At 40.1% G+C, this 20,481-nt stretch overlaps 1 protein-coding gene across 11 annotated transcripts in view; it reads right to left on the bottom strand.

The window, feature by feature from the left end:
• Positions 1–850: 850 nt before the first annotated feature.
• The window catches only part of PHF20L1 (PHD finger protein 20 like 1), an 83,074-nt gene continuing 63,443 nt past the window's right edge, over positions 851–20,481 (bottom strand). For 8 of the 11 annotated variants that reach the window (XM_075063262.1, XM_075063255.1, XM_075063264.1 and 5 more), the window contains 7 exons: positions 20,052–20,216; positions 19,448–19,629; positions 17,137–17,236; positions 12,830–13,025; positions 10,089–10,461; positions 5,549–5,714; positions 851–2,598 (listed from right to left, as the gene is read on the bottom strand). In XM_075063262.1, coding sequence (XP_074919363.1) covers positions 2,456–2,598; positions 5,549–5,714; positions 10,089–10,461; positions 12,830–13,025; positions 17,137–17,236; positions 19,448–19,629; positions 20,052–20,216 — 1,325 coding nt within the window. In that variant the 3' untranslated portion in view covers positions 851–2,455. The remainder of the gene's footprint in view (positions 2,599–5,548; positions 5,715–10,088; positions 10,462–12,829; positions 13,026–17,136; positions 17,237–19,447; positions 19,630–20,051; positions 20,217–20,481) is intronic. The other 3 variants (XM_075063257.1, XM_075063259.1, XM_075063263.1) reach the window with 1 other exon arrangement.

Below are 20,481 nucleotides of genomic sequence, written 5' to 3'. Positions count from 1 at the left end.
CTGTTCATTACATTTACAGTTATATGGTATCACAAACATGCATACACGCATTGTATAATATAGCACCAGTATGTACTGTATATACTATGTAAATACTATACACTTCATTTCAAATTGTGTATTAAGATTTACATTTATTCTATACAGTATACACAGTACCACATTTAAGGACATGAAGCAAGTGAATACTATATAACAGTATCTTGCATATCCAAAGAGCAAGTAGATCACTTTCAACAGCTGTTAATACTGTGAAATGTGTCTTAAGTAGTTAATTAAGCATCAAATTATACTGTATAAAACATCAGGCCATTTTGTTAAACATAATAGTGGTTGCCATAAAAAAAGTCAACATTCCTTTAGATTCCTCAGTTACTGTATTTCCTCTTTAAATTATGGAGGTGCCAATCCCTGCTATAGAATTAAGATTGAGTTGCGTTTTGGAATTAATACAGAGCTGTAATATCTCCGATACAATGGTGTGGTAACTGCTGTTGAAGAGACCTTTTAAATCGGTATCATTCTATAACTGACATTGACACATTTGATTTAGAGTTAAAATATTAATAGCATTAACTTACTTCAGACATGACAGATAAATTAGAGACTTTAGTGTAGGCATTTTTCAATAAGCACCCGGGCATGCTACTTTCTCTCTCAATAATGGTTTTATGATAAAAGTTCAAAACACTAGTTTCAACATCTTTTGTACACAATCCATCTTTGGCACATTTTTCAACTGTCTGAATCCTCAACAGGCATTCAAAAAATTCGAGTTGTTTATGGTCTGTACATTATTTTAATCACTTTTTTACATTTCTGTATAGGACAGGAAGAAAAGTGGAAAATATAGAGTATGTAGAATAGTTTTAATAAACAGTTTTACATACAGTACCTTACATATAGAACAGTGTGTTTGCAAATTTAAATAATTTTTGAATGTACAGTGGCTTGTACTCTTATCAAAAGGTAAATTCAAGTTTACTGTCTATCGGTTCTAAAATGCATTTATACAGAAAACTAGAACTGATAAACAGCTGCGAGGCATAAAATGTTCAAGTATCTTATCTCATCAATTAAATAGCCTCCTTTTAACAGTCATATTTTACAAATTCCAAAACCTGTACATACACTATTTTCAATTTTATAAACTGCATGTTAAAAGGTAACATTTCATGTTAACCACCAGTTCTTATAGTCTATAGTAATAAAACTAGACATGTGTAGATATAAATATGTATATAGTATGTACATATGAATGTGCGTGTATATACACATATACCTACACATGCATATGTAGCACTGGGTGCAGTGACAACTTACATGAGCACAGGCAAAGAGAAGGTCCTGCGCTCAAAATCCAGCAAGAGCTAACAGAGCAACTAGGTTGCCTTTGGTTTCATGATGTTTTACTCACTTATGACTGAAGCTAAAAGTTTTATAAAAACATCTTAGATAATGCATCTTTGCGATATTCAATCTAGTGGTTTAGTAATTCACAGCCACAATCAAGCAATTTTTCTGCTCTTGTCGTTCCTCATCCCAGATGAGGTTGGTAAAGATTCAGAGGGCTAACACCAAGCTGAACTATCCAGGACAAAAATGTACTTTGAATCCTGAATACTGCAATAGAACATAAAAAAATATAAATTAGATACAATTTTGGATGGATTGCTGGCACCAGGTAGAACTTTGAAAAAAACCCTCTTCAGATATTTCAATATATTCAAACTGTCATCCCAGTGGTTTTAGCATTATTTGGCACATCTGACCACTGTTTGCCACTTACGTTTTTAAAAGAGCCTAAGGGTGCTGTAATGAGGATTTCCATTTTAAAAAAAAAATATTTATAAGGAGACCACCACATACGGTTTCTTTCAAAAGTGAAGCAAATGTTTTCATTTTCCTGAATAACACTAATTAGACAAGAAATAGTTCATCAGCTCCAAAAGATCGGTTATCTGCATAAAACTTTGGGGGTGGACCAACTGTAGAGAGGATATGGATCTCTCCGTGTCTGTATTTTCACTAGCAACGGGAGAAAAAATAATTATGGATGTATGTTTTTCCCACTGACGTTTTAGAGTTTGGCTCTTTCTGCTACTGACTATAAAATTATAGCATCTTCCATTGCAGAGATTTCTTGAACTTTCTTGTATGACCTGAAGGTGAAATTCTGTCACTTCACATGTCTTATTTATCATATTGTAGACCATATCAATGTTCCTCAATATGTGACATTGTAATTTGCATCTTGAACATAGCATATTTAGCTTTTCAGTGTGAATTTCCTTACTCTAGATTTCCTTTCTTTTCTCCAAAGCGTCAGGCTAAAAATGTAATCAGCACAGAACCAGACAAATATCCAGCTTTTTGCTGTCCTCCTGCCAGTCTTGTGACTAATAAGAAAATTCACTGCAGAGAGCCTATTTTTATTTCTTTATTCTTCCTGTTGTCATACAGAGCACAGCGTGGCTATTTGCTGTACTTTACCCATGTCAATTAAGAGCTGTTTGATACGTCGCTTGAGTTGAGGCAGTCTTGCAAGAGGATCTGGCGGTTCCAGCTCTCCAGTGAAGTCAAGCCAACTTTCTAAAACTACATTGAGAAAAATGTTTAAAAAAAAAAAAAAAAAAAAAAGAATACCAGTTTGATTAGAAAGGGATCTTTGGAAAAAGAGTGCTCAACCCTCCACAGCTAGGTGTTTTGAAATGCAGTAAGGGCCATATCTTAGTGCCACTGAAGTCAGTGGCAAAATACTTGAGGACTTCAACCTGACTAAGATTTGGTCCTAACTTGTCAACCAAAATTTAAATGGCTATTGTGCCCCACCCATGGCTCCATGCAAACCAGGTGTGAGACTGCCAATGATGCACCTCAGAATATTTCATGGTCAAATTCACTGCCCAGATGAAGAGCAGCCTATCATAAAAATTCAGAATACTTACACTATTTGTTACTAGACATTCTGTATTTGGGCTTTTAGGCTCATAACCTTTCCAAACCTACTTCTCCAGTATGCTATTGAACATGGACCAGCACCTATCCTTGTAAATGCTGCCAACTTGCCACGCCTGAGGGCAGCAGGTAATTTGCATAAAATGGAGCATGGCTCTGCCATATGCATCATTAATATGAAGGTGCAACTTACAGATACTCAAATCATTATTTAAATGCAGATATATTTTCTGAAGAACCAAATAATTCAGTGCTCCATGGAAATTTTTATTCTTTTAAGCAGTTTAAAGTGGCTCCCCTTATTAATCCTTCCAATTGCCTTGACAGCTAAATTCCAGTAATACAAAGGTATGTTAGGACAAATTAGCCAACAATGTGTTGATCATACACATACAAAGAAGAGACTCCAGCTCCCTGTCTCTGCTGTCACGGTTCTGCAGTAGTAAAAACTCAACAGGAATAAAAGGCTGTGATGACTCACTTCTGTCACTAACTTTAACGTATCACTAAACAAATATAGGGAGCAGGTGATATAATGTGGTTCCATTTTTAGACAGCCACTTTTTAGACACTAACTTCTGAAAAAAGACTAGGAGTACTTGTGGCACCTGAGAGACTGACACGTTTATTGTAGCATAAGCTTTCGTGGGCTACAGCTCACTTCATCGGATGCATGTAGTGGAAAATACAGAAGGAAGATACATATATACACACAGGGAACATGAAACAATGGGTGTTACCATACACATTATAAGGAGACTGATCAGTTAAGGTGAGCTGTTGTCAGCGGGAGAGAAAAATAACTGTAGTGGTAATGAAAATGGCCCATTTCCAGCACTTGACAAGGAGATATGAGGAACTGGGGGGTGGGGGGCAGCGGGAGGAGATAAGCATGGGGAAATAGTTTTAACTTTGTGTAACGGCCCATCCACTCCCAGTCTTTATTCAAACCTAATTTAATGGTGTCCAATTTGCAAATTAATTCCAATTCAGCAGTCTCTCCTTGGAGTCTGTTTTTGAAGGTTTTTTTGTTGTAATATTGTGACTTTTAGGTCTGTAATCGAGTGGCCAGGGAGGTTGAAGTGTTTTCCAACTGGTTTTTGAATGTTATAATTCTTGACATCTGATTTGTGTCCACTTATTGTCTTATATAGAGACTGTCTGGTTTGGCCAATGTACATGGCAGAAGGGCATTACTGGCACATGATGGCATATATCACACTGGTAGATGTGCAGGTGAACGAGCCCCTGATGGCGTGGCTGATGTGATTAGAGTCCTATGATGGTATCCCCTGAATAGATATGTGGACAGAGTTGGCAATGGGCTTTGTTGCAAGAATAGGTTCCTGGATTAGTGTTTTTGTTGTGTAACTGATCACTCTCCTTATAATGTGTATGGTAACACCCATTGTTTCATGGTGTGTGTATGTGTGTCTTCCTTCTGTATTTTTCACTACATGCATCCGATCAAGTGAGCTGTAGCCCACGAAAGCTTATGCTATAATAAATTTGTTAGTCTGAGGCCACAAATACTCCTATTCTTTTTGCGGATACAGACTACCACGGCTACTACACTAACTTCTGAGTGAATTTCAGTGCTCATAAAAAAGAGGGATGGCAAGAGTCTGATCATAAACATTCTATCAGGGCTAACACTTTTGTTTTAGGTAAGAAATAATTAAGGACACAACTACACTTTGTTCAAACTCTCTTCATTTGTGAAGTGGGTCTCTACATGTGAAAACTAGGGCTGTCAAGCGATTAAAAAAATTAATAGCAATTAATTGCAGTTTTAATTGCACTGTTAAACAATAACTGTATACCATTTAAAATTTTTTGACGTTTTCTGTATTTTCTAATATAGGCTAGGGGCTCAGAGCTTCAGACTCTGCTGCCACGCCCAGAACTCTGGGCTGGGGCTTCACTCTCCCACCCTGCCCAGAGGTATGCGATTAATGCATTTAAAAAATGAACATGTTAATTTTGTTTTCAGTTAACTGCAGGCGTTAACGGCAATTAGTTTACAGCCCTAGTGAAAACCAAATGCATTCATCTACTACGACACGTAGTTCCACTGCATAATCTTTATGTGAATTTGTCGTTATGAAGCCTGGTTTGCTGCCTTAATCCAGGCTATTACCAGTTAGTTTGTAAACCACAGTGGAAGATGAAGACTTCTTTTCTCCTCCTCAGGTAACTGATTGATACTATTGCCTAAACAAATACTATCAACTTCAGGAGATGATGAGGATTAGTGGGCAGAGCATGGGAGCAGAAGCCTGCTACTTCATGGTCTCACAGTGGCCCAAGTTTTTGAATGACTGTTAATGCTGCACGCCTAGGCTTGACTTTAGACATTCTGAATACTCATTACCTCAGTGGATGTTGCAGAGGCACAATATCTCTGAAAAATCAGACTTTGGGTGTCCCAGAACACCCAAAATTATAAATACCTTTGAAAATTTGGGCCTTAATCACTGTCTTAGTCATCTACAAGATGAGGTAATGGGAGACTTACTGTTCATTTAATGCTTTGAATGTTCAAAGCGCTATACAGATTAATGTCAATACTTCGCAACAATGTAATTACCATCAACTTCCTTTTCAATAAGGTCCATTCTGCTAGTGACTTCATTCTGTACATTCTCTATGTGGGTCAGGAGATTTAGCTGCCATTGAAGATGTGAATCCACTTGTTCTTCTGATCCTTTTTTTTCATTACAAGCACACACCACATTCCCTTCAGCAGCGTTCTTCTCCATAAGACCAACAAAAAGCAACAAAGTTAGCACTTAATAAATGCTTTATTCTCAATTTACCGCTTGGATTCTGGTTTTGATTTCAATACTTGGCACAAATGCCCTGAATGATGGAGTTTTTAACTGTACCACTATTTCACAAAAACATAAATATACATATTGGTATGCAGTTTTTAAGAACATTAGTGGAGAACAAGTGCAATACAAATGTCAAACAAATGAGTACAGCTAGCTTTCAGGATTATCACAGAGACAGAAGAGTGGTACTGAAAGCATGGGAGGTAGTGTTAAATTCACAAGATCTTGCACTGAAGTGAGTACAAGAGTGGCTCACGTCTCACCACTCTGCTACATAAACTTCTAACTCTTAATTCATGAAGTGCTGAATGCACCGGTGATCCATTATCCAATTCAAGCAAGAGTACAGGATTTTTTTTGTGTTTACTGTCCAGTAGAGGATGAAGTGAAAATACAAAAATGGAATTATATCTAAAATCCCAAAGTTCACCTGTTAAATTTAGCATAGTATACTGAGAGATTTATGACAAAAGTACATCCCTTCTTCAGACTACTTTGTAACTTGCTAACACAGTTAGATCACATGGCTGGAGTATTACAAGGGGCCACATAATTGTGTGACCACTAACACATATAGTTATGAGAACTAAAAGCAAATCTAATGGTTTTCTTCCCATGTGTATTATTCTATAATATGTCAGGTACATTCCTGTGAAGTCTCAGGTAATAGCTATGACCAAAGACAGGATACCTGATTTAACAGCTCAATGGGATGAGCTAGAAGAGCAATTACCATAAATTTATAAAAAGAGTTGATTTTAATTGTAGAATCCTATAATCCCACATATACTGAAGCTGTCTGACTATCGCTGATTATTGCATTTCACAGACAGAAATTCAAAGACAGTGCTAGTTTGATAGTTCACTTGTTAGTCATGATCAGTGCAAGCCAGCTGCCACAGAAAGGAGTGAACAGTATTATAAATATATTGATAGAACTGTTTGAGAAACCCACATTCTTGAGACTATTTTGCATCTGAAAAGTTTTTTTCCTGCAAAACAGTGGCCTGAAATGATTTATTAAACAAAGAAGTTTTCTGCTTGTTTTTCTTAAGCTTTAGAAATATGAATACCACCAAATCTGGACTTCTCTGCTTTTGCTGGGAGGATCTATGGGTGGTTCCTGGAGATGACATACTAGGATTAACACTTGCAAGGGGGACGAGCTATTTAAGTAAATAAAAATTGTTGGCATAAAAACAAATGAGGGGGACCTACATGACACGTGAGAACAGGGAGGGCATTCTAGCAGTAAGAAGCAGTGCACAAGAAATATTTTGTGGAGAAGGATACAAAAGAAACATGATGGAAACGTGCAGGGCGGGACAGGGTTTTGTAAAGGCTTAAGAGTCAGGAGTGAGGAAACCATGTCAGGGGTTGTCCATAAATGACAGAACATGTTTTGGTGAGCCACGGTGGGTAAGGTAATATCTTTAATGGGATCAACTTCTGTTGGTCAAAGAGAGAAACTTCCAAGCTACACAGAGCTCTTCATTTTTTGGCAATTTTCAAGACTTCCTCCAGCCCCCTGTAACACTGAAACAAACAAGCAATACTAAGGACCCACCCATTCCCAACGCGTTTTGTAATTTACGAACAACCTATGATGTTTAAGGAGAAGCAGAACTAATAAAAGGGGACTCAACATTGGATATCATCTGAGTGTGTGAAAGAGAAGATCGGTAGTAGAACTGTGCATAGACTGGAGACGTGGAAACAAGAATCTAAAAGGCCAAAGGTTGCAATAGTTTAGGAGGGACATTGCCAAGGCACAGTTAAGGGTTTGAGGAACAAGGATGGAGAGGAGAGCTGTAGTAAATATAGCTGCTCTTGAGTTAGTTCAAAACAGTTACAAATAATTCAGATCGTGTCTCAAGCCAACTTGAAAACAGCTGAAATCAAAATTAGGATAAATGCAAAATGGTTTACCTAGGAAATAGGGAGTTAAATTGCCTTAACCGGCCGGCCGGCCGGCCCCAGCCACCAACCTCATTTAATAGGAAGTACAGTAAGGTCAGACAAATAGCTATGAAGCAGAGGAAGGTCAGGGGCTGATATGTGCCAACAAACAATTATGGAGTCCCAAATGAAAAGTACTCTATGGTTCTGTGAAAGTAGTGGAAAGGAAAGGACTAGCTGTCCCAACAGGTTCCCCTTCCTAATAAGCAGTAAACAAAAGCCAGTAAAGTCATAGCTGAGATTCCCAAGGAAATCTGAATTCTGCATAAATGGATATATGGATCGTTTTTCCAAGATATGACACTATTCAGCAATATTTCATATTGCTGCATATGTCCTTACTGCACACACTCAATATGTAAACTATACTATTTAATAAACAATTAACTCCAAACAAGGTGAACTGAAGTTCTTCATTACAAAATATATAACTTATGTGCTGCCTTTAATAACAATCTATGTTTGTGACACCAAAGTACCAAGAAAAAAAAAACACCTGAATTATTTTTTTTAATGGGGGAGACAAGTGGATGAGTCTAAGTGTTTTATTTATTTTCAAATACCTGGGTATCTCAAAAAGCTTTTTTTTTTTTTTTTTTTTTTTTTTTTTTTTTAAGAATTTCTAGAATAAAACCAGACACTTTCAGCCCTCATGCCCAAAGCAATGGTATCAGGAAGTTACAAGCAACCAAAAACGGTTAGAGGTGTGGGCACAACCTTTACTATAGCATCACTAAGATAAAGCTATAGAAAAATCAGCACTGTATATATTAGATGGGATTTACATTTCAAAGAACTCTGACTAAAACATTTGTTAGAAATCTTTACATGAGCAGAAACAAGCTTAGTTAATTGTTAACCTATATGACTGAATTCTGGGGGGAAGTTTGGTGTTAAAAAAAAATACAGACCAACAGTAAATATAATTAGAAATCCAGGTTTTAAAAACTGTTAAGAGACTTAAGGACAACAGAGAGAAACTAACAATTTGCTCTTCAACCAATTTCTTCTGTTATGAGAAAGACAAAAGGTTCCGCTTATACTCCTCATTTTAAATACAGGGAATCTCTCTCAAACCAGCAGAATCTTTCAAATGGGAAAAAAAAAAAAAGTGCAACCACGAACTTTCCTTGCATACAAGAAATCCAGATGTACTGGAACAACTTAGTTATATTCACAGAACTACCTCCCTATAAGCAGAAATCCACTGTAGCTGGGTTTACAAATTTGCAAGTAATGAATTAAGAACATAAGAACGGCCATAGTGAGTCAGACCAAAGGTCGATCTAGCCCAGTATCATGTCTTCCGACAGTGGCGAATGCCAGGTGTCCCAGATGGAATGAACAGAACAGGTAATCATCAAATGATGCATCCCGTTGCTCATTCCTAGCTTCTGGCAAACACAGGCTAGGGACACCATCCCAGCCCATCCCGGTTAACAACCATTGATTGACCTATCCTCCATGAACTTATCTAGTTCTATTTTGAACCCTGTTATAGTCTTGGCCTTTACAACCACCTCTGGTAAGGAGTTCCACAGGTTAACTGTGTGTTGTGTGAAAAAAAACTTCCTTTTGTTTGTTTTAAACCTGATGCCTATTAATTTTACCTGGTGACTCCTAGGTTCTTATGTTACAAGAAGCAGTAAATATTTACTTACTTTCTCCACATCAGTCATGATTTTATAGACCTCAATCAGATCCCCCCTTAGCTGTCTCTTTTCCAAGCTGAAAGGTTCCAGTCTTATTAACCTCTCCTCATATGGAAGCCATTCCATACCCTTAATAATTTTTCCATACCCCTTTTCTGAACCTTTTCCAATTTCAATATATTTTTTTTGAGATGGGGCGAACAAATCTGCCTGCAGTATTCAAGGTGTAGGAGTACCATGGATTTATATAGAGGCACTATGATATTTTCTGTCTTATTATCTATCCCTTTCTTAATGATTCCCAACATTCTGTTCCCCTTTTTGACGGCTGCTGCACATTGAGTAGATGTTTTCAGTGAACTATCCACAATGACTCTAAGATCTTTCTTGAGTGGTAACAGCTAATTTCGACCCCATCCTTTTATATGTATAGCAGGGATTATGTTTTCCAATGTGCTTTACTTTGCATTTATCAACACTGAACTGCAACAATCTAAATCCAACCTACTTCACCATAACGAGTTTCACTATATTAAACTTCATTTTAAGTGGGTTGTACTGATCCATCTGCCTACTAAAAGAACATGCATCAGTTGACAATTCAGTAATGGGCAAGCATTTCTAACTATTTTATGAGTTTGATCTTTTTTAAACTCAGTCTATACACATGAACGAGTTTTACCTGCTCACTCATGCCATCTTCTTTTAAAGAATATTGCAAACAGTTTTTATCATCTGAACAAAATTCCTGATCTTCCTCAAAACTACTCATATCTTCATCATCTGAGCTCACGGGGTCAGTAACTGATTTGCAGTCCTGACCAAAACTCTGTGGTTTCTGGTAACTGTGCTCGCTTATAATATATGTTTCTTCCATCTTCTGCGGTAAGCTAAGGGGTGCTTCTTTATGGCTTTGATTGTGACATGTCCTTTCAGATGGATTAACAGTATCTGGCAAAGTCACTATTTTCTTCTCTATGCCAAATGTCACTTGCTCTTGCTCTTTTCGCACCCCTGAGCAAGCCCAAAGATGAAGATCAGGGTGATGTGTATTTCTGGAAAGCAGGGGAGAAGAAAATTTAGTACAGAACAATCACTTTCAGAAATGAAATCTTTTAAAATTCTCATTTTGGCTGAACTGTATTTACATTAACAGGCAATTTTTTAGTGGAACATCATTGCCAAATGTTTCATCTCGTGTTGTTGTGGACCTCTTAATTTTGGGTAAATCCAGTATGCCCTAGTCATCTTTAATAAGTGTGTTATGATAAAACAAAAACGCTAATGCTCCTGAAGTGTCCAACCCTGTCAGGTGCTGAGCACTATCAACTGCCATTGAAATGGAGGGTTTCCAGCGGTGAGCTTGAGCCGGTTCGCACTGGTTCGCAGGAACCGGTTGTTCAATTTAGATGACCTTTTAGAACCGGTTGTTCCAGGACAACCGGTTCTATAAGGGCTTTATTTAACAAAAGTTCTGGCACTCTGCCCCGGCCCAAGCTCACTTCTCCCCCTTCTCCTGAATGCTCCGCCCCCCTTCTCCTCCCCTTCCCCTGCTTCCTGCAAATGAGATGTTTGCGGGAAGGCTGAACAAGCAGCAGGCACCTAGGTAAGCTGGGGTATGAGGGAGAGGGGGGCTGGGGGGGAAGGGGAGGGGAGGTGCGGCCGGCTCAGCGGCTCCCTGCAGCCCAGCTCCTGCTCCTGGCGAGCGGTTCCCTCCAGGCTGGCACCCTCAGTCGAGCGCCCCCAGCCCCAGTCCAGTCCTGGTCCCGGTCCCAGCCGAGTGCCCCTGGCTCCGGCCCCGTGGCTCCCTCCAGCATGGCTCCTGGTCCCAGCCGAGCAGCCTCTAGCCCGTCCTGTCTCGGTCCCTGCCGAGCGCCCCCAGCTTCAGCCCTGTGGCTCTGGCCCGGCCCCCGCAGCGGCGCTGCTGGGCCCAGCCTTGCGGCTCCAGCCAAGCCTGGCCGGGCCCCTGCAGAGCTGGCGCTGGGCCCGGCCACGTGGTTTGCAGCCGGCCTGGCCGCCCTGCGTGCTAGCGCTGGCCGGCCTGCGGCTCAGGCAGCGGTAAGCGGGCAGGAGGGGGGTTGGAAGAGGGCGGGAAGTTGGGAAGGTTGTGGGGGGTGGATAGGTGGGGCGATCGAGGGAAGGGAAACAGGGGATTGAAAGGGGGAAGGGTGTGAGGCAGTCAGGAAGAAGCAGGGGTTGGATGGGTGGAGGGGTAGCGCAGCGGCGGGATTCAAGGAGTGGTATGGGATGAATCTAGTGGATGGACAGGATAGAAGGGGTGGTTGGATGGGCAAGAGTCCAGGACATTAAGGATGAGAGGAGGGGTGATGGAACAAACCAAAAACACCACGGCGATGGGGACAGTTCAGGGGGAGAGGGAAGGGGGGTGGAGGGGGCAGGGGTTCGGGGGGGGGGCATCAAGGAATGTGAGGGATTGGATGGGGCAGGAGTCCCGGGGGGTGGAGCGCACGACTCCCTTGTGGGGTGAGGAGGAGGGACCCTGTTGTTAATATTTTGGCAGCTCATCACTGAGGGTTTCCATCGCCTGGCATGACTGGACCAGTAAACTGTACAGTGAAAGCATAATTAGAAAATTATACAAAAGAGAATGTTAAACATTCAGGCCTTTGAAAAAAATTACTATATCCCAAATTAGCCAACCACATAACGATTGTTCAGAGACAAAGCACGGTCTACTAGCTGAGGCACAGCAATGGAGATCTGAGCACTGTTCTGTACTGATTCATTGTTGGACCTTGAGCAAGTAAGAACCAATCTGTGACTCAGTTCCCCCTTCTGTAAAATTGGCATAGTAATTCCCAACTTCAGACAAATATTTAAGAGAATTAATGTAATACTATTTATTAAGGACTTTCAGGGGAATAGATTGTAGGTCGCAGATTTAGAAGTGCAGAAGACTTCATTTCACTTTCCAACTGGATTTCACAGATATTACCACATGCAAGTTTTGGATAAAAAATATAGTCTTTAGCCTCTTCAAATATTTTTCCTTTGTCTCAGTATTCATCAACAACAGTCAATAATAGGAACACAAATTCACATTCCAGTGTTTAATGGAGAAAACAATTATATTCCCACTTAGCAATATTTTATTTTCCCCCCTCAGGCTTTGTCAAGAAGTGCAGACCCTGGATTCCTCCTCACTGAGCTGAGAGGAAGAAGAGGAACCCAGCTTCTGCCCTGTCACAGAGTGAGCTCCAGAATGCATCACTATCTATTCAAACAATTCAAATTGTGCCGTGACATTTTCAAGAATACGCTGCCTAAATGTGTACTGATATGCATCTGTTTGGTCTTTAAAATAAAAGTTAAAATGAAAATTATCTTGACATACACACTGAGCTCTCACTTCCTCTATCTAAGGGAACACAGATGGGGAGGAAACATCAGACCCACACTTACTTTAGTATCCCAATCTTCAGCTGCAGTCCATGTAGAATTTCAGTTACACCATACACGTCAGCCAGCAGGTGGTGTGTTGACACTATCTTTTTGGCATTAAGGTGAGAGTAGTTTTCTTTTAAAAATGATAATCCACACATATGTCCATTGTTCAACCAGTCCTTATCGTAAAGATATTTGGCACTCCATCTCTGACCTACAGGTAAACAACAATCAGAATTTATTCTCCAGAAGTGACAACAACAGTCAGGAGTGTTATCCTTAAAATATCTTCTGACATCCTTTCTTTAATCATGGGTTTTCAAAGAAATTCACATCACCTAGTATATGACACAGAATATCCTCTGACTTCTATAAATGACATTTTAAAAGAAAATCAAACAAATCAACTCAGTACTCAAAGCACGAAGAAGTAAAAATATTCTATACCATGAGACACCTGCGAACTGAATTTGAAATTAAAGTTTTGAATTATAATGGTCTTTTCTAAAAGATATCTGCTTATTGAAAAGATAATTTAAGATACCAAGAACTTAAGATTCAAAAAGAGATGGGACATTTAAATGGATATCAAGAATATCCAGAGTTACGATAATCAACAACAAAAATTTTGAAAAGCTATTAAGCCTGGTGCTTCAGAGCAAGACAATCTAACCTTTAGATCAGGATTTACAGCAGGATTCTACACTTTCCTCTGAAATATCTCATACTGACCTCTGTCAGAGATAGATACTGGACTAGATGAATCTTAGGTCTGATCCAGTCTGGTGACTTCTGTTTCTAAACCACAGGTATGAGTGAACCCTAAGTAACTTAACTAATCATCTTACTTTTATACCCATTTAATAATCATAAAAATAACTGTATCCCTAATTGTTCCCAGAACTATCAAGTACTTTCACTCTGCAACCGTTAAAAATAGTTTCTCACCTTCTTGTTACTGTTGTTCTTTGAAATGTGTTGTGTGTCCAACACGCTGCAAATATGCGTGTCACAGCAAGGTGTTGGAGTGTTTTCCTTAGTAGTACCTGGAGGGGAGGCCCTGCCCATTCTTTGGGTTCCTCATACTCTGAACTGAGGATATAAAGTCACCCCAACCATCCTTCAGTTCCTTTGCCCTGGGATCCCAATTACAGACACCAGTGCTTTGAGTCTGAGGATGGGCCATGCAATGGACATATGCAACGCATCTCAAAGAATAGCAGTTACAAGAAAACGAGTGTCTGCTTTTTTTTTCTTCGAGTGCTTGCATACATCCATTACACTGCTGGTGACCCCCAAACCACTGTCATCGATTCCAAGGCCAAAGGGATCATTGTGATCATCTAGGTTGACCTCCTGGGTAACACAGGCCATAGAACTTCCAACATAATCCCTAGAACAGGTCTTTTTGAAAAACATCCCATCTCGATTTAAAAATGGTCAGTGACGGCGAATCGACCACAACCCTTGGTAAATTGTTCCAATGGTTAATTACTATCGCTGCTAAAAATGTACACTTTATTTCTAGTCTTATTTTGTCTAGCTTCAGCTTGTAGCTATTGTATCAGGTTACACATTTCAGTTGCAGTGTGGCGTGACAAGTGAGGGGTTGGTATGATCAGATTTCCTACAATGGCATGTAACTGATCTACAACTGCTAACAGCAAATCTCTCTAATGGCCAGCGATGGGGAGGGCTCCAATTTACTACAGCAAATACTTTCCCACATGTCTGGCTAGTGGGTCTTCCTCACATGCTCAGGGTTTAACTGGCTTCCATCAGGAAGGAATTTTTCCACAGGTCTGACTGACAGAGACCCTGGAGTTTTTTGCCTTCCTCTGCAGCATAGAACGTGGGTCACTTGCAGGTTTAAACTAGTGTAAATGGTGGATTCTCTGTAACTTGAAGTCTTTAAATCATGATTTGGGGACTTCAGTAACTCAGCCAGAGATTATGAGTCTATTACAGGAGAGGGTGGGTGAGAAGTGCAAGAGGTCAGACTAGAATAGATGATCAGGATGGCCCCTTCCGGCCTTAAAGTCTATGAGTCTATGAGGAAGCACTGAAGGCTTCCTAGCTATCAGCACCGTGCAATGACATGGAGTTTAGATATTGTCATGGAGGAGGCAGATGAATGGGTACTGGACCTGAGACAGATGAGGCCGTAACAGACCCCATCGTCAGTGCCGATAAGTATGGCACCTGGAACAGGGCTGGTGGAGCATCTTTGCCCTGAATCAGTGGTGAGGTCAGTACTGAAAAATACAATACATCTCTTACAGCCGCATAGGCCACTGGTGGTGTTATACTGGGTCTCTAACATGACCCGTGCCCAAGCACTTTAAATAGTGGAGAGTGCAGGTTACCAACAGGCACTGGCAGATGACAGCTGGAATGGTGCTTAAAAAAAGGGGACTTTCACATAGGCTCCCCTGGTAGTGGGCAAGTCCCAGAAGCCAGCTAGATCCACAGAAACCAAAATAAAATTGATTAAAGAGTAAAGAAACCTCTAAAGGACGAAACAATAAGTATCACTCTGTAAAAGCTAACTAATTGCAACTTTGTTCACCAAGGAACGAGGCTGTAAGCACAGAAACGCTCTCACTACCCATCACAGGAAGTAAGAAGGAACTAAAGGATGAGTGGAGTGGCTCCATTCTTTAAACCCTTGGTTCAGAGCACTAGGAAGCAACGGTGTGGGAGGGGCCTCCCCTATAGGTGCTGCTAGTGAAAAATCTCCAGCTATGGTGCACGAGAAGTACACACACCTGTAGCATAACAGAAATGCACAAGCACTAGAAGAACAAAATTAGATGGAAACTTGCCAGTCCTTACACTAAAATGGTATGCACAGAATTATCTGTGGATAAAAGAACCAGCCTGATGGTAGCCATTAACACCTTCCAGTATAACACCCTCCATTACCCAGCCCATCCGCTCAATCCACTGTCAAATGCTGACATCCTGAATGACTCATCTCCTAAACAGAAAGAAGGGAAGAGGAATAGAGAGCCATTCTGCCTGAGAAGCACTGCAGTTCCACATTTTGCCCACCAGAGGCCACTGTTGCACCAGAACAGACAGCAGCTCACTGACACGCAGGCAGTAACATCCAGTAACCAGCTGTGATCATCACAGCACCCGGAGACACAAGATATGTGAAGATTGGGGGGAATACAGAGAAAGTGGGACACATCTGGCTGCTGGGGAGAGGGGGTCACAGTCTGGGGTTCAGAAAGGCTATTGGGGAGACAGACTGGGGTGCAGGCTCAGGAGCTAGTGGGGTGACAGCACTGAGACGGGCTGAATGGGAGGGGGTGCAGGGCCACTTGGGAACAGAGGGGCTGCAGGTATGTATAGGGACAGGAGGCAGGCACACAGGCAGATGTGTCTGACTGAATGGGAGGCTAGACTAGGTCTGCATGGGGGAGGCTCCCCAACTCACTAATAACCTCCCCCCTCCAAAAAAAAAATCCACTGTGTTCCATACTTCTCTCATCCTCACCTAACAACCCTCCAGGTTAACTCACAGGCTCCCTCTCTCTCCCTCAGCTCCTACCCGTGACTCCCGCAAGCCTTTAAGCTGCTTCTGAGGGGTGTGGGGAAATAAATTTCTGTATTGTAGTTTAAATTAATTACTCAATGTTCTGTATTAATATGCCTACTGAGGAATCTATTTGTGAAAAAACAAAAACAAAAAACAACACAATTTCCTGAATTTGTTTTTGGTTTGTATTGTTACAGACATACTTGCTGACAGGTATTTTGAAATAAATTACAAAAATAATTGAAACTGGCATGATTATATTGTGTTATTTTAACAGTAAAATATGCAGAATTTTGAAGCATTTTAAAATATTGTGTGTAGAATTTTTAGGTGCAGAATTCCCCCAGAAGTAAAATACATGCAGGGAACAGATTTGGTGAGTAGGAAGGTATTTTTTTTTAATTTAATTTAATTTTATTTATTTTTACACAAAACAGTCACTTTTCAGAGTAGAACTGCTCTTTAAGAGCCTACTCTTTGTTGGAGGTAAATTCTCAATAAGAAAAGAGAGCACTCATTTTCTGTGAACTCATGAGAATGGTAAGTTAACATTTTGAACAAAATTTAAGAATTTTGTAACAGAAAAATAGAAGTTGCCATGCAGAACCAAATAGAAGAAAACGTTATAAAATGACTCATCCAGAAAAGTATATCAAACACTCACAAATAGGTAACTCCTATTGTGTGTAATGCTTATACAATACCATATGTTTTTAGCAAAAATGTAAAAAGTAAAAACAACAATTAATTTTGTATGAACCAGTGATTTAACTCATACCTGGTGGGTCCCTGCAGATGTAACAGATGTACTGCTCTGGAATGCTGTCCTCTAATAATCCCATACATACACTATGTTGCCAGCACAGGCATTCTTCACACTACCATCCAAAAAAAACAAGGTAATTCATTATTTGAAAGTCAGTTCTATTTCCAGCCTCTTCAAAATGCAGGGAACAGCAACTTTCCTTTAGCAGGCAACTTGAGTTACAGTATCGTACTTATGCAATTTGTATTTGCTACAGCAAAAACAAGCCATAATTAAGCATAATTTTAGCTTTGAAAGTGACCCCATGGCCACAAATTCCAATCCGAAAAACAAAATCAAGGATTTAACATAAGTTTTTTTATAATAAAATAAGTAATTTAGCACTAAATATTTAGTAGCTGAGCATATAGGATTTGTCCTGCTTTGAGCAGGGGGTTGGACTAGATGATCTCCTGAGGTCCCTTCCAACCCTGATATTCTATGATTCTACAATAGGACTATGGCAAAATAGAAATATACAGCAATATATCATAGCATAACAATGGAAAAGAGAAAACTTCAGTTTTCATTTACAAAGCATCTCTCCAGTGCTTAAGGTTTATTTTTAATATTGCACTGATGAAAAAAATCTAAAAGAAAAAGAAAATGAAGAAAGTGTAGAAATAAAAATAGGAAGGGAGCAATACCAAGGTTACAAGGACATAGTAGCACAAGAATGACTGGCCAGTTGACCTGTGTTGAGACTGGGTGTGGGAAGTATTAAATTGCCAGTTGAATTTAGAAATGGGTAATAAACAAAACATGTATGGAATAATATTTAATTATGGGGAACTTTTGAAATGAACACTGCTCTATGTCTAAAAGGGTTGATGCAATATTTAAAGACAAAATGGCTACTGGACAGCTTAGGGGACTGGTAATGGATGCAATATAGAGGCTTTCAGCTCTAGGATGCTCCTTCAAATCGAGCCCAGATCAGTCATGACTGCAAATAACCAATATCCACCTCACCTTTATCATAAATTTAAGCACTAACCAAAATGTTCTGCCTTCATAACATCTCTAAAATCCACTCTTTCCTTTCTGTCCACATGACTACATTACTTGCCCACGTCCTAAACATCTACTGCCTTGACTATTGCAGCTTTCTCCCCTCTGGACTGACACCCATTCTGACCCACCAGTCTCTCTCTCTCTCTCCCCCCCCTACAACTATGACTACATCAACCCTTTTTTCAAGATCTTCCATAGCTCTTCATCATTTTTTTATGTTGTTCATTTCTTCCAGGGCCTGCATCATTCAGCTTCCATCTATTTATCCAACATGGTCTCTTCTTGTGTTCCCTGCCACACAGCCACTTCATTTCCACAGAGCCAGCCTAGATACTACCTTCATATCCTTCTCACTCAGATCACTGTCCTTTTCAATACTGCCCCCATATTCTTCAAATGCTTTCCCAAAATCTATTCACCAAGCCACCGTCTTCATACTGGGTGAGACCATTGGCCATCTAGCCTAGTAGTCTGTCTTCCAACAGTGGCTGGTGCCAGATGCTTCAGAGGAAATGAACAGGGCAATTATCAAGTGATCCAGCTGTTGTTGTCCACTCTCAGTTTGTGGCAGTCAGAGGTTAAGGGACACCCAGAGCACGGGGTTGTTTTTCTAAACATCTAGGCTAATAGCCATTGATGGACCAATCCTCCATGAATTTAGCTAATTCTTTTTTGAACCCAGTTATACTTTTGGCCTTCGTAACATCCCCTGGCAATGAGTTCCACAGGCTGGCTGTGCACTGTGTGAAGAAGTACTTCCTTATGTTTTAAACCTGCTGTGTATTAATTTCATTGGGTGACCCCTGGTTCCTATGTTATGAAAAGGCGTAAATAACATTTCCCTATTCACTTTCTCACACCATTCATGATTTTATAGATGTCTATCATATCCCTCCTTAATCATCTCTTTTCTAAGATGAACTGTCCCAGTCGTTTTAATCTCTCCTCCAATGTAAGTTGTTCCATATTGCTAATCATTTTTGTTGCTCTTCTCTGAATTTTTTCCAATTCTAACAGATCACTGCAACTGCCACTACTCTTGGCACATTCAGAGGTGTCAAAGACTGAATGGACACAAACTGTAACAACCTCACTCTTAGAGAGGTGGTCCTGCACAGAAAAAATAGAGATATTGTGTGGAATGCAAAAAGCTTTAACTGCTACCGCCTTTTTCTTACCTGTTCTATAGATAGAGAACTTTAAGGATGCCAAAAAAGCAAAAATTCGCAAAAATTCACAAAAAAAACTGCAGAGCAAGTGAGTGCATTACCTGAATCATGAAGCCATTTTCCTCATCCATTTCACAGATGCATCTAACAATTTCATTGAGAGCATCCTCTTCATCCTGAGATTCTTCAAAATTGGTCGAATCAAAGTCCTGATTGTATTCATCACCACTCAGTAATAAGCTTTCCGTGGAGGAATCATCTAAGAACTCCATATCCGAGAGGTCTAATAAAAACAAATAAATCTGAAGTTGTATATGCAAACAAATTTAATGTTGTACATTAACTTAGGACTTAGATGCTGAATGAACCTGCACTACACATAGCGGAAGTCACTCACAGATTTACTGTTGGAAGATTACACTTCTGGGTGACCTCTACTGTATATACAGCAATGTAGCCACCTTAGAGGTAGGAGAGGCAACATCCAACCAGTGCCCAGCACAATGCACAAGAGCATGAGGAGAGTAAATGTTTTGTTCAGTCTGTCATGAAAGTATATACACGTTGGTTTAACGTACAAGCATAAAAAGTTTCATATTTTTATGCCTAAAGTGAATTATTTGACTTGCATTTGGCCTTTTTAATTCACCTTCTTTGGGAAACATAAATTTTAAAACAAAATTTCCTATTGTTCAGTCAACCTACTTTCTCCACTCAGGTCGACAGACAGAATGGCTCTTGGATACTGGTATGACGTGTTCTTCTCTGTAAACATACTTCGCAGAGTCAGAGAGCTCCCAGAAGAACGTGTGAGTGGAGAGGAGCACTTTTCCAAAAACTCAAGAGAACTATCTTCATAATCCGAATAATCTACAAAATTAACATGAACATTGGTTATCTCATGTTATAGTACTCAGAAAAAGTATGTTTGTAAAAGTTCACAAGCCAGAGAAAACACGGTTACTCACCTTTGTAACTGTTGTTCTTCGAGATGTGTTGCTCATATCCATTCCAGTAGGTGTACGCGCCGCGCGTGCACGTTCGTCGGAAGACTTTTACCCTAGCAACTCCAGCGGGCCGGCAGGTCACCCCCTAGAGTGGCGCCGCCATGGCGGGTGATATATACCCCTGCCGG

This window comes from Chelonoidis abingdonii, chromosome 2, assembly GCF_003597395.2.
Source record: "Chelonoidis abingdonii isolate Lonesome George chromosome 2, CheloAbing_2.0, whole genome shotgun sequence".
Classification (NCBI taxonomy): Eukaryota; Metazoa; Chordata; order Testudines; family Testudinidae; genus Chelonoidis; species Chelonoidis abingdonii.
This window is presented reverse-complemented; position numbering and strand designations above follow the sequence as displayed.